General features: G+C 35.4%; 1 protein-coding gene across 7 annotated transcripts in view; it reads left to right on the top strand.

Moving 5' to 3' along the window:
• Ets65A (DNA-binding protein D-ETS-3) overlaps window positions 1-15574 on the top strand; it is a 184041-nt gene that overhangs the window by 130188 nt on the left and 38279 nt on the right. For all 7 annotated transcript variants that reach the window (XM_065235039.1, XM_065235038.1, XM_065235040.1 and 4 more), the window contains one exon: window positions 5188-5235. In XM_065235039.1, coding sequence (XP_065091111.1) covers window positions 5188-5235 — 48 coding nt within the window. The remainder of the gene's footprint in view (window positions 1-5187; window positions 5236-15574) is intronic.

The raw sequence follows: 15574 nt of genomic DNA on the forward strand, positions 1-15574 counted from the left end.
TTTGAAGCGATAGATCTATGAAATGTTGGCTGGAAGTTTTTTTTTTTCCTGTGGGACCTAACACTACTGCGACCAGTAAATTGATCCATTGTAGTATATCCCGTGTCCTTAGTTTAGTGCATGTCGTATCATCACTATTGAGAAATGATGAAGTATTATTCGATTTTTTTTACAGTTGCAACTCTTGCATTTATCGCAAGGATCTGACTCTAATTGAAAGGTCCCGCTATTTATACCCTTCGGAGTGTTGAAGCACCCTCCAAAGGCGCGCACCTTTGTCAGACAAAATTGGATTCCTTAGCAACAAAATTAAGGAATGACACCGATAATGACCATGCATCAGAACCCTAGTCTTAACCACTTCAAACTAGGGAACAACGAATAGAACATTAGGAATCACATAGATGAAGACAACTAACTCCTTTTTTGCCTTGTTTCAAGATCATCCTCGGTTGACAAAGCCGAGTCTTGTCACTATCAACAAGACATAAAAATAAAAAGTAACAAGGACTAAGATGTGTTCCTTGGATTACTGAAAAATGCTATTCCCCTAGTTTGAAGTAGTCAGGACTAGGAATCGGTGGTAGATCTTACATCCCGTAACGTACCACGAAAAGGTGATCTACCCACGTTACGGGGCTGATTGGTATTTGAACAACTATTTATTGATTTATCGGTATAGTTTTGGACTTTAGTGGCAGAGCTGGTATGAAATTTGAGTTATTTTAGTAAAACACTCGTTTTTCAACTTTTTTCGTATTGGACGGATTTTGGTAAATCTAATGGCATTCCATATGCCATTATACTTTATTATAAATTTAAATATGCAAAATTTCAATAAAGTTTGGGCATTGTATTTCAATAAAATGAGTTTTTTTGAAAAAAACAAGTCGATTTTCTAAAATAGCTCTAACTTCTTACCCAATCAAATAAGTTGTATTACCGATAAATATACCGATAAATGTTTGGAAATGAATGGGCGGGATCCCTTCGTTGTATTACGGTTATAACGGTATACCGATAACCAATAAATGTTTGAAAATGAATGGGCGGGATCCCTACGTTGTATTACGGATATAAAATTAAAAAACACCGATTGCTTTGCCGTCCTGCCATGAAAGAGGCAGTGAAACTATCGATATGTTTATTTATTGTTTATCATTGGTATCATTTGTATCTGCTTGTTTTTTTTTTGTTTTTTTTTAACTCTTTATTTGTTTCAAATTCAAAATAAATTACATTTCATTTTAACCTAGGTGCTCCAGTTACTACAGTATCTTACCAGCCTTAATTGTTATGATATATATCTAAGTATTTTTACATTGTTCCTGTCTTGGCAATTCAGTATTTTAAACAGGTTTTTTTTTAAACCTGCATGTCAGTATAACAATTGATATCTTAAAACTAAAAACTAAAACTAAATCTTATCTAAGTATAGAGGGAATAAATCGTTGCAATTGAGGATTGCAACGATTATTTTGTTGGACATTTGTTCTAAAGTCTCAACATTCGAAATTCTATGTACCTCAGTAGTACTGTACCAGGGAGGCAACTTCAAAATCATCTTCAGAACTTTGTTCTGAATCCTTTGAAGTGCTTTTTTCCTGGTAGTGCAACAACTAGACCATATTGGCAAAGCGTAAAACATGGCCGGTCTAAAAACTTGTTTAAATATTAGAAGTTTATTCGTCAGGCAAAGTTTGGATTTCCTGTTTATAAGAGGATACAAATAAATAAATTACTTATAAATTACTTTGGACTTTTTAATTTTGGCCTAAATGAGTAGATCCACCTATTTTGTATCCAATCGGAGAAGGTTGACACAATTGCTCGGTCACTTGAGATGTAATGCACATATATGAGATTTTTTTCAATTGGGATCTTTAAGGATATCGAGGTAAATGCTTATTCGTATTCCGCATTAAAAATGGATTCTAAATCCAAAATTTCATCAATTTTGGTACACTGGAACTATTATACTAAATAAATGCGCTTCCATTTGCAAAAAATCTCCATCTTAGCGCCCCTCGGTGTGTCTGTGTATGGGAGTGAGCTATTAGTTTGTTAGTTTAGCGTCAAACAGTAAAGTTAAATTTTTGTATTAAATTTTGATTTAAAAATCGAGATGAAAGAGTATGGGTTCAAAAAAATACCGTTCCTCAGAAGGCGATGCTCTTTCAGCTGATATATAAAAACTGATATTTTTTTAAATTAAAATTTCATCGCCATCATAGCGCCCCCGGTGGATCTTTGGATGGGAGCGAGTTATCAGTGTGTTACTTTAATGTTAAGCAGTAAAATTAATATTTTGCATTAAATCTTGATTTAAAACTCGAGATGAAAGTGTATGTGTTCAAAAAAAAAATATCGTTGTGCTCAGAAAACGAAGCTCTTTCAGATGATATATGAAACTGATATTTTTTTTTTTTTCAAAATGAGCGACACTTGGATAGATATTTTCTAGAAAAACTTTGAATCGATAGATTTATGAAATGTTGGCTGGTAGTTGAACAACTATTTATTGATTTATCGGTATAGTTTTGGACTTTATTGGCAGAGCTGGTATGAAGTTCGTGTAATTTTAGTAAAACACTCGTTTTTAAACTTTTTTCGTAGTGGACGGATTTTGGTTAATCTAGCGGCATATGTAATACTTTATTATAAATACAAATAAGCAAAATTTCAATAAAGTTCGAGCTTTAAATTTCAATAAAATGTGTTTTTTTTTTTTGATTTAAAGTCGATTTTCAAAAATAGCTCCAACTTCTTATCCACTCAATCAAATAAGTTTTAATGCTATACCGATAACCGATAAATCAAGCTGAATATTGCATTAGGTCCTAAGTAACATTGATCGATTCTCTTCGTCGACTTTCTCTTTCGTTAATAACTTGAGCACAGAACCATTTCTTGTTGTGTTTGTCGTGTTACATGCTAGATATAAGCTTCTTTTATCGATCTGTGTGCTGAAAATACCTGGGAATGTTTTAACATGGCCGTGGGGATACAAAGAGAAAGTCGACGAAGAGAATCTGTCAATGTTACTTAGGACCTAATGCAATGTTCAGTTTGAAATGTTTGAAAATGAATGGGTGGGATCCCTAAGTTGTATTACGTATTATCACCGATTGCTTTGCCATCCTGCCATGAAAGAGGCAGTGAAACTATTGATATGTTTATTTATTGTTTATCATTGGTATCATTTTTATCTGCTTGTTGATGTGAATGTGTGTATCGCCGGTTAGGTAGGTGCACATATAAACGACGTACTGCACAAACATTTTTTTATGAGCCAGCAGCCAAAAATTCAGAAGCCTATCATTTTAAATTGTGCTCGTGCAGCCCATCTGTAATCGATTTAATACAGCTAAAAGATAGAAAATTTTACTCAAACAAAATTACCGAAGAAAGTATCCGCTTATTGTTTATCGTTTTTTAATTTATATGTTTTTGCATATGTTCTTTAAAATCATGCATTAGAAATATTTGTTCAAACACGTCTTTGTACGAAATTCCACGTAGCCTGTGATTGTTGAAACGAACAGTCACGTCTAGCGCACCACCGCAATGTTATTTCCCATAAGGATCGAGTAAACTTGACGCTGCAAACAACTTAATACTATTGCAAAAATGGTACAGACTTAGAAAGTTCTCAATTAACAACTGTAGAAGTGCTCAAGAAACACTAAGTTGAGAGCTGACATAAAGTCCCAGTAAGGACGTAATTCAGCCATAGAATAAGAATGCTATGAAGAAGAAATGAAATAGATATCCTAATAAATTATAAAATATTATACTCGAGTTAGATAAGAGAAATTACTGTTGAGCATTTCAGTTGGATTGCTCTGATTGCGTCTAAGTTTGATTGAAATGCTTTTTCAAGCTTATGTCTTTCAACCTGCATCCATATAATTAGTTTAAAAATAAGCTTCAATTTAGAATATTAGTCAAATTTCTTACAAATAACTCACGGCAAAAAGAGAGGTGCCAACAATAACTACAACATAAAACTCGGAAGAGCTACTCATGTTTAAAATAAGGAAATATTTATTAAAATGTATTTCCAAACTGCCAAATCTGAAACTTTCAAAGTTCGATTAAGGATTGAAAACAAAATATAAAGAACTTTAGCCATCTCCATAAGCCTTGATTGGTTCTAAAATTTTCCGGGAACATCTTGATGAATGTTTTGAACAACCTAGGAATAAATATTGTGGCATTAAGTACAATGTTTCGTCACCATTTCCATATCTTACCGCAGTAATTATCAAAGAAAAAAACAAGGAGAAAACAACCTCTAACAGCAGAAACACTGACTTCTTTTCCCGTCTTGTTTAACAATAGACAAATAATCCGAAAAAGATGGCACGTTCATTTGACACTTCAATTTTACTGGTTTCCTGCAATAATTTTAATTTACTGGGTGTTCAGTAATAACTAATCTGATTGCTGAATTTCAGTAATTATAATTTTGCTGAACCTTTATCAGTAAGCCGTTTTGCTGGAAGGAAATATCAGAATTTGGTGTGTAATCATCCTTTTTGCAATATAAGGTGGATTTAGGACTTTCAAAGTTTTTATCAGCTGTACATCAGTATTTTATTGCAAAAATAGCGATTAGCGGACTTGTTGGTTGCTTGGGTAGTCCAAGAATAGTTCAGCACTTTCAAAGACTTCACTAAGTCCTTTCCTCAAGCAACTAGTGGATAAAAATCACTATAATAAACAAACGTATCTAAAACAATTCCTGGATTTTTACGTTTCTTACGCGAGAATTTTGCCTACTCTAAACATAGTGTTCTTGAAGTATTCCCACAGTTATTAATTGATACCTTTCTATGCCAACATATGCATGAATTTGTATATTCTGTGGCAAGTACAGGGACGTCAAGAAAATTTCCAACTCGAAAGATTTCCTAGACCAGTTCAGTAATTGAACTTTGCACCTCCGGCTTGGTAATATCGTGCCTTTATTTACTAGGCCACAAACTGCGTAAGTTTTACTAAAAAAAAATACGAAATATTTTAACTCATTTCTCAGTCACCCAGAGCACAGAACAACATATGTAACTAACTTTTCAAATGCTATAGTGCCTCGTCTACTCGTGATGTTTTGCTAATCTGATTTTACTTATCTAATTAATTTTATAATGTTACATTCAACATAATTTTCTTCGTATTTTTCAGATCCATATCAGATGTTTGGTCCCACCAGCAGTCGACTAGCTAGTTCAGGTAAGCAACGTTATTGCTGGTCCATGTCAAGATATAGAGGAACGTGGGGTGATACGAGACCCCTAATTAAATGATCGGTCACTGCAATATACATTCTATTTCAGGGCATTTTTTAGTCCGATGAAGTTTCTTGATACCTGAAACATAGAGATGAAAATATGCAACATCGAGAAAATGATTTTACAATAAATCTTCTCAAAATAGTATTCACTGCTGAGGGTACGGGGAAATGGTAATATATTTCCGGGGTAATATATTTTGTAAAAAAAGACATTTTGATTAAATTTTTACTGTAATCAACAGGCAGTATTAAAGATTTTGATACGTTTCTAACATAAAAATTTACCTGTAAAAATATTTAAAAAAAAGTTTTTTTTTTCAAGGCATCTCGATGTAAGATTTTTCAATGGATTTTTTCAGCCTATGAAAATTCTTCCATTTTAAAGGCTAAAATATGAAAATTCTCAATAAATGATACATGGATCAACTTGCTGTGTTGCCAGTTTCATGATCTATGAGAAAACAGAATTACCAATAAAATTCTGAGCTGAACGTGGGGTAATCATAAGAGCAATTCAAATTCCAACGGCTGTTTAGGTGTTACAAAACGATACGGTGCACAATACCCCACAGTTATCTCAAAATTGTAATAAATTTGTGATCGATAATCATTCTGTTTTCTCACTGCTGATGCTTGACATTTTTTTTCCTCTGTTCGGGACCTAGCACCACTGCGACCAGTAATTTGATCTATTGTAGTATATCCAGTGAAGTAGTCAGAACTAGGAATCGGTGGTAGATCTTACATCCCGTAACGTACCACGAAAAGGTGATCTACTCACGTTACGGGGCATGCTGCGAATAATGTCGTATATCAATGCTCATATTTTTGCATATGTAAACTTTTACTATTGTAATTCACTGACATGAACTATATTTTCTATAGGGGAAATGGATGTATTGTCGGCCTGATTGCCCCTAATTTGGGACCATACATAAATTCAGCATTCGATTACATTTTCAATAGCGACCAAAAATATCAATTAGTACCGTCCTAATGACGCGTCCATCTAGATAAAATTGATAAATAGCAGCTTTTTAGCGATGGGCACAAACTTAGATCATTAGGCCAACATTAGAGCCATTTAACCTATATATATATTATTTTTAGTTCAAATATTGTCTATTTTTAACAAAGAATAGCATCAAACCCTTAAATACTTACCTTTAATCGACAGGTAAAAGTTGATTAATATGTATTTTTATACGCAATACCATGGTGACATTACCTTACTGGTGCGTTTTACACCATTTCCTTATTGTCATTCAAAAAACAACCATTCGATTCACCAAACAATAAACTAAAAAAAAACTAAAATCACTCCATAATGAGAATCCAATCCATCGCCGTTCAAAACAGTTCAAGGAAATTCGAGGGTACACTTCTTCCGACGTTTCGTGACATGGGTGAGGTGTCAAATACGACTTTCCTGAACCAATTGTACGAGAAGTTGTGGTAGCAAGTGGAAACAGTGCTGCTGTCAGAAAATCAATAATTTTGCATAAAGAAACATGACCTTTATTTACGCCTTCGCGCTCCAACATTTCCGAGCCAATTCCGGCCGTTTTCCCGCCGTCTTCCTCCGGTAGTGGCAGGAAAGAGTACCTTTTCCGCTGCCTCATACCAGAGACATACCAAACGCCGGCCCAGGCGTATACGAAGTTGTTGTTGATTAATTACCACTTCCTTTATGGGTTAGAAATACATTAAGCTTTCACTGGTGTTTTTTCCTTCCTCTAATTCTTCAGTTCCCTTCTTAACTTTTTTTTTCCACCACTCTACAGTTTGCCATGTGATTATTCATAACTTCCACTTTCCGATTTGCCGCGCAGCCATCTTGATAACGTGGCCCCACACAACCTCTGAGGCCACGTCATGCCACGGTTGTCGTCGTGTGTTTCGCGTGATCCGACCTCTAGACCTGCACCCCGTACCCTACAAGCCAAGTAGGAGGCAGAAAAACCAATTCCAAAAGTTTTTTCCCTACGCGGCGACTTCCGCTTTCATTATAGAATAATTATAATTCTTTTCCAACTTTCGACGACCAAGAGGCTGTAGTTTTTTTTTTCGGGTGGAGACTCTCAAGGGTGGGGAACAAATTAAGCCACAAACATCCATCTATCCTCGAGTGCTGCGGAAAGCTATGATTTAAGTTTCTGATGATGCATTATTAAGTTTACTATACATGACATTAATGAGTTTACTATACAAAACATTATTAAATTTAAAATATTAAATTATCAACTCAGATTTATCCATCTTTCTGCAAACAGCTTTGTACAATTTTAATAAATAAACTGTTATATAATTCTAATGACTTGTGACATGAGTCAACGACGCTTAATTATGAAATATAAATTTGCTATTCAGTAACACTCCAATTAAAAAAATAAGTGCACGAGAAAGACAAAAATGTAATGAGTAAATGACCGCAGTAGTAATAGTAGTATCTTGGAAAGCCGCCGAGAAAAAGCGGTGGGTAGAACTCAATGGTTCACGCGTTCTTCGTGGGAAACCTGTAGGTAGTAATGCTGCAGCTTCACCTTGAAGATTAATTAGGGCACACATCTCTCTACTGCATCAACTTCGGGCCAGGTGCCCACTGACTGGTATGGTGGCGTTTTGGTATAATCTAGTAGATGTCACAACGCCTGGCCTAAAAAATGCAGTGGTTCTGCTTCCGAAGTTTGCTGACAGAAAAAGAAGGTAGAAAAATGAGAGGAGAGTTGGAACAGAAAAAAAGAAAACTATCAAGAGGCCCTGAGAGAAAGTTTTCGTTGGTTGATCGGACAATATTATGCGATTTTGATCATCAGCGCGAGCACGGTAATACATGAGTGAAAATGCCTTGTTGTGCAAACTTCACGAAAAAGGTTAGAATTGTTGCGATTGAAGTTTTGGAAGGGTCTAGCTATTTTAAGATCCATAGTAAGACCGGGGTTGAAAAAACTGTTTTACAATCTATATCGATATTTGGGGTTTTTTTATAATACCGGACAACATGGGCCAAAGGGTTTCAAAATTTTATGAAATGTTGCGCACAGGTATATTATATAGTTATATGAACAAAAAATACTTTAAAAGAAATCGGGGTGGTAATTTTTTGGAATAATTTAGATGAAGTTTTCGTACTTTTAAAAATCATAACTTATGAATAAATCAGGTGGAGGAAATTCGCAAGCAAACCAAGAAAAACCATTGTCAGGGAATTGAATTTTTTCTATGATGTCTCATTAACTGTTTTGACCCAGATCTTAGAAAGTCATCTTGAATTTGTACAATATTCTCATCATCAAAACTCCCTGGATACCACGAAAGTCGAGCTTCTATGAAGTTCATTGAAATTCACTTTTTTGTTGTAGTTTGTGCTAACGTAAAACTACACGACACGAGACAAGACACAGCACCTATCGTAATGTTAAAACAGATTAAAAATTATATTTTTGTCTACCGGTTTCGGGCGTGATGCTGCCCATCTACAGGGCAATATCCTTGAACTTCTACATAATTCCTTGCTAAGCAAAGAAGTATTGCGAAGTTCCTCGATTTTCTATTTAATTTGCTCCACTTGTACAAAGATTTCTGAACTACTATCAATTCGTTGCCCTTCTATGAAGCTTTCCAAACTTTTAAGACTTTAGTTTATTTTCTGATACATACATACATACATACAAACATACATAAGTTCTATAAAAAAAATCTTTGCAATTCCCTAAACTATTCTATTTTTTAAGAAGTGCTAAAGACAAAAGAAGGTCATGAATGTTAAGAGAGTTTCCTACAATAAAACATAGTTTCATTAACTTAATTGAAATTTCCAAAACTTGAACATGTTCCCCACTTTTACGAAGTTTTCCTAGAATTTATATTAGATTTCAAGCTAGCATCTCCATAGAGTTTTATGAAGCTCACTGAATTTCTATAAAGTTCGCTGAAAAAAAATCATTGCATTGTCTGCAAGGTGAACTGAAATCATTCTCTGTGGTACTCGTTGCCGTGGATGATAGGACATGCCACTAGCATTCAATGTAATGAATGTTTGATTTGCGTGTAGAGAAGTTATAGAAAAAATATTGCATTTCTGGGAAAAATGTACGAAAAAATGTTCTTAGTTTATAATTAAAAAATCCTAAAAACCTAAATATCTCAAAATGTCCTTGTCCAATTTTTATAATCACTTAAAAATTGACAAAAATAATAGAACAAGAACATTGGGTAAATGTTTAAGTAAAACACATATTATTTTACTAATCGAGATAAGCATCTTCAACTTGAAATTTATCAACCAAGTCCGGTGCAGAGTGCCTCTTCCAGCCAGATTTAATCGACTAATTACGCTGCTTCTCTGTGCTCTAATTAGCTTTCGCCGGCTTCTCACCATAAACAACAAACAGCGAGTACACAGATTTTGATCGCGTTTGAAGTTGCGAATGGAAATTGCACACCCGATTCACAACTGCAGTCCAAGTCCAACCAAAGGCGCCAAACCGCAAAGGTCGTGACAGTCCTGAACCTTTGCCTACCAACTCAAGCTCAGAGGCATCGAAAAAATGCTACAAAATTCCGGAAACGCACATAGGAAAGAGGCGACAGGTTGCCTGGACGGGAGGAGTAAAAGAGAAAAAGAAAAAAAAAACTACGGAATCATGTTTTGTTGTATTTATTAATATTTATGAATGGAAAAGAGCAAGAAATATAAAGCGTTTAATTAAATTTCCGGCGACCGCGCGACAGCCGCCAATGCGAGGAGAGCCTTTGTACCTTCCAACACCGAGTGCTCGAACACACCATGCTTGCTCCCAACGAACGCGAATGGATGTTGGAGAAAAAAAATGAAACAAAAAAGTCACAGTCCTGAAAAGCTTTTGCCGCTGGTAATTAGCACTGTTGGCAGTGAATTGCGGTTGGGTGGATGAAAGAAGATAGCTGGGTAGAGCGGGGGAGAGTCAGTGAGTGAACGTGCATAAAAATCTTGCAAAAACTCATAATACATAAGCACAGGCTCGCAGGAGGAAATAAGACTTTTCATTACTAATTAAAAGTATTAATTATAGAATTTCATTAAGATAGAGGTCGCACGCTTAAACCTATGGTGGTGACTCTGTGTTGATAGACTAATTTGTACGACACTATACTGAGAGGGCTCAATGAAAAAATACTTCCGGGCTGATGATACCATCTAGTAGAGGAGGATACAATTATTCTCATTCCAAATGATGGTCTCACAAAATAATTATTTTGATAAAATGTTTGGAAATTATGATAAATCATTAAATACTTCAAGTAGTCATCCTAAAATGTCAATAGAATTAATGGGACCGGATGAGCTTAAGCCATTTTCTAAAAGAGTGATATTGGAGTATGACAATTCTAGATAGAGCTGGAATTGGGGCGTAACAGCTTTTGTAAACAATGACTGCTATCGAAGATTTTTAGGAACTCAAAGGACGCCCACGCAGACCATCGGATAGGGGAAGTCTTTCCCTACCTGATGAGGATGTTGGTTTGCGTAGGTGAGCCTTGAATTTCTAGAAATCATCGATATAACACATCGTTTACAAAAGCTGTTAGGTCCTAATTCCAGCTCTATCTAGAATTGATTCAATGGCTACTGATCACAGAGTTCGTGATTCGACTAAAAGTGGAATCGGAATCGCTCGAATTGGCAGCAATCCAAGTAACAAAAATTCATGTTTAGTAAACTGCTTTACCAAAGGGTTATATAAGCTGTTATAGAAGATGAGTGTGGCTAGGGAATCGAATGATGATATGCACAGAAATGAACGTCAAAACAATGAACTTCGATCGGAGGGATTATCTCTGAACATACTCCTGAAAGTCCTAGAAATACACCAGACTTTTACTACACTTGCTCGGACTTCAACGTTCGATATCTTTGGGGCCGTAGACCAAAATTCGATTTTAAGCCCCCTCCCCTTCGAACACTACAGTAGACTTTTCTGAATCACCTCCCCCACCGCCTAAATTCTACGTACACTTTTATAGTTACGAAAATTATTCAAAATCATTAATATACTGTAATCATCATTTAAAAAAAAACTTTTGCAGCATATAGAATATTCAATATGAATAAATGAATATTTGTTCTTCTGGCTTGATTACTGGCTTCCACAAAACTTAAGCTCATGGATAATAAATATGATAAAACATCCGCTCATTAGTTTTACCCGCAGGATTCGGAAAATGAACGCTATTTTAGAAAACAAATTTAAATCTGTGACAAACATATGTCCGTCCTTCTCGAAGAATAGGTAATATAGATTATTTGCTACGTCCTAATATTTGAAAAAAATATATCTATAATAAAAAACATCAACTTCAGTTCCCAGTAAATTTACGTGTAAGGTTCTAATGTATTCTAATCTAATGCAAACGCAGCCAGTACGATAAAGCATCCTGGAAAATCGTTAGATTAGACGACACTTTATAATTTTTCTTGCCAATATTAATTTTTGCAGAGTATCTGAAACATGACACAAACATCAAGACGGCTAGACCTACTGTGTTTTATTTAGCACAAACATAATTTTGCGATCTGATTCGAGTTTAAATGCAAATATTCAAACAACCATGCACACTTAGATGTTTTGTAGAGATGGGCACCACCGAGCAGCTCGGCGTTTTATTTTGCTGGATCTCAGTGAAAAACTTGCCGAGATTCAGCTAACAAATTGGAATTTTGCCGAGATCTCAACTAACAAACATAAATTTTGCTGAATCTCTGCAAGTTTTTCACTGAGATCCAGCAAAATAAAATGCCGAGCTGCTCGGTGGTGCCCAGCTCGGCAAAAAAACTAAGTGTGTGCATTTCGTGCATCTACAGGAGTGTAAGGAGCAGTGAACATACCGTACCAAACACTTCGAGTTATATCAATGAGATTATAATAATATATCATGTGCAGTGTTCGTAAAAAAAAACACTCATAAACTAATATCTCATGCATTAGTTTATGCGCCTATGAGAATCTCAAGCGTGAATTTTGTTTGCCGCATTCGCACGCGAGTTTATTCTCGCAAGATTGATATTTGAGAATGATTTTCCGAACACTGATCATGTGATTGGTATATATAATATTAAACATAACAATAATAGAAAGGTCTCACCATATGTTTCCTATGATACCCATAATCACATCCTGTCGATTGCATACTGGCATTGAAACTCCACAACATGGATAACAGAACAATAGCAGTTCCGCTCCTACTCCAAAGGTACACAGAACATCATTTGGCCGCCTAATGCACCAAATAGGATAAAAAAAATTAAAATTTAAGGCTCGACCTTCTCAGATTTGCAAGCAACTTTGCATAACTATGTGTTATGGGCAATAAATTCACATTTTTTTTAATAAGGCCATTTTGAATCTTTAAATTGTAGCACTAAAACGTCACCCTAACATGGAAAAGTCACACTAATGACAAAATAAAAAAAGATGGGTCTAATATTTTGCGAAGAACAAAACTACCAATGTTTACGATCAGAACCACTATATCCTTTTGCTATGGAATAGCTGCATATATGAATGACATTTACTCATATTTGAAAAAAATTACTTATTCTATGATTGACCTACGTTTTTAAGTGTTTTTCAGCCCACAAAGGAAGTTGAGTAGATGGGTCGATAGGTAGGGTCCAGGTGTGGGAGCTGCCTCCCTGGAGTCGGTAGCATTGGAAAACAAGATCGACGGAAAAAAATTATCAGGGCCTACAATAAAAAAAAAAAAGCCTAACTATTTCCCCTAAAGAGATAGAAGGATATTTTTTCGAGCAAAGTTTTAGAACTACTCAAAATATGAAACTTTGTTCAAAATACAAATTTTCTCTGTTTAATAGTTTTGAAGATATGGACTGTGGTTACCCCTTTAAATTCAGATTTTAATTATTAGCATACGCCGGTGATTCGTCGCGGACAGCTCTCTGTTACCTATGTCCGATGGATCACTCATTTTTTATTAGTAAACTGATAACAGATGTGCCCCGAAAGTGTTGTTGCGGAATGACCAACTCCTTGTCTTTACAGTTTAAAACAAAAAAAAAGAGATTTATTTCAAAGCGAACTAAAAATAGATTTAAAAAAATCATGTTTTTTCATACAAAGTTGAAGTTGTAGTAGATTCTTCTTTGGTGAATTTAGATTTAAGCAAAAAATAAATTAGATTCAGTTGGGAATTATTAGATGGATTGAAACCTTAGGTACTAAAGGTAAAGAAAGGCACTCCATTTCACCTATAATCCTTTTCCCAAAATGTCACGATGCTAGGTCAGCCAAAACACTACATATTATCCCCATGGTAATACTGTATAAACTGATACACTTGCACACGAGGCACAATTTGGAACATGTCTCCAAAGTGTAAAATGTGTGGTAAACACGCCATCCAGCGAAGATTCCTCACGGTTTTAGCCATAACTACAGAAAATAATACGTATATATTTCAAAGTTGGGCTGTTAACAATTATAATAACGCAGCTTGAAACACAATTAACCACTAGGTGACAGGATTGGCACTTTGAAATCATTGACTAAATCTAGTTTTTCTACAATAAATCTAGCAAACGTTATATGTATTCAGTCACCTTATAAATCACGTAGAATTTCGTAATGTTTTCGATAAGAGTAACTTCCCCTTATTTTAAACACGACCATGGTTGTAAAATACGAAATGTAGCTAATGAATGATTCTAACATTTCAAATGAACTTCTTTTATGAGATACCTAGTTCCTCCAAAGCAATCACTACCTTCATGTTCATGTTCTGCCTCAAAAGAAAAATACTTAATCACAAAATGGAGCATAGAAGACAGAGTATAAAATTTATGTCCAGCTCGCATGTTAGCCAACAATAATTCTCGGAAATCGTTCGACCAACAGCGTGAACTATCAAACGATGTACTGTGCCCTATCACAGGACCTGAATGGAAAAACAAAACACAAAAAAAAGCTTTTTCCTTCTTTGGTCTTAAAAAAAAATCCACTTTTCCCACCCCGTAGAACCGAAAACGTACAGAATGTAACGAAAGTGAACGTGTTTCTATTGTTCATTGTTCGAAACAGATCTTATCTTGTACCTGGCAAAGTTTTCGTTTCCAGCCGTTATTCCTATTTCTGTGTGATAATAAAGAAATAAAAATAAAAATAGTGCACGAAAGGAAAATTTCAGTTCCTTCATGGGCTGAAAACCGCTTCACCTTGTTTCGTTTTTATGATATCATTTGCGGTGAGGACTTTTCGATTTCTTAACTGTGCTATGTTAGCTGCTGAGGTAGCACGGGCAGAGATCGGAAGTGCCGGGGAACGTGATTTGACCCACCACGTTCAGCAACGATGGCGACGGGAACGACGATGATGGCATGGTGACTACTACCGACAAGGTGGTTTAGGGTGTAAGGAGAGAGGTCCTTCAACAAGTTGAAGGGGAAACGGAAAGGAAACGGAAAACCGGAGGAAAATGAGAACGGAGGTGTGAAATGATCGGAAACCAGCAACAAATATAATTAGGCAGTACTATGCTTGAGAGGTCTGTACTTTTTGTTCATAAGGCTAAAGCACTTTGAGATTGAACTGGTGCACACACCTCTTCTTGATGCATTTCGTATTCGCTTATATGTAGGTAGTCCTACCAATTCAAAACAACCTTTATATCAGCAAATTAATTCATGTTCACCAATCATCCAGTTTTTCTGCTATTCTGTATCAAATTCATTATCTCTTCTTTGAGATTCATAGAAGTAAACCGTAAGACGATTCACGATGACGGCTTCAGCAATCTATTACTGTTTTCGGCAGCCAAAATTAATAGCGATAACGTCACTGAACTTTCTCACCGAAACACTTTACTGAATGTTTGCCGATGCCTTAGTCATTCAGCTTCAATCTGATGAAATGTTTACAACTGAGAAAACACATTTTAAGCAAAATAATGGTAATGGTGAATAGCGCAGCAATAGCAAATACGCCAACCTAGCCAACCCAGCAGCAAATAAAAGTAAACAAGCAAACACTTCATGTGTGTGCATTACGCCGAGAAAATTTTTCATTAAAATGGGGACGCTGTTTCGATTGACTAGAATACTTACACACTTAATTCAGATCACCGCAGTCGATACAATTTTACCGAGTTTTTGAGCAGTTGACCTTCAAATGACCATTATACGAAATAAATAATTTATACCATCAAATTAACTTAAAAAAGTCTGAACAAATTCGGAATAAATTTTCTATTTTCTAACTATTCACTGATTTTCAAACTCTTACC

Source organism: Ochlerotatus camptorhynchus, unplaced genomic scaffold, assembly GCF_037179485.1.
Source record: "Ochlerotatus camptorhynchus isolate MF236.1 unplaced genomic scaffold, CSIRO-AGI_Acam_v1.1 ptg000457l, whole genome shotgun sequence".
Classification (NCBI taxonomy): Eukaryota; Metazoa; Arthropoda; class Insecta; order Diptera; family Culicidae; genus Ochlerotatus; species Ochlerotatus camptorhynchus.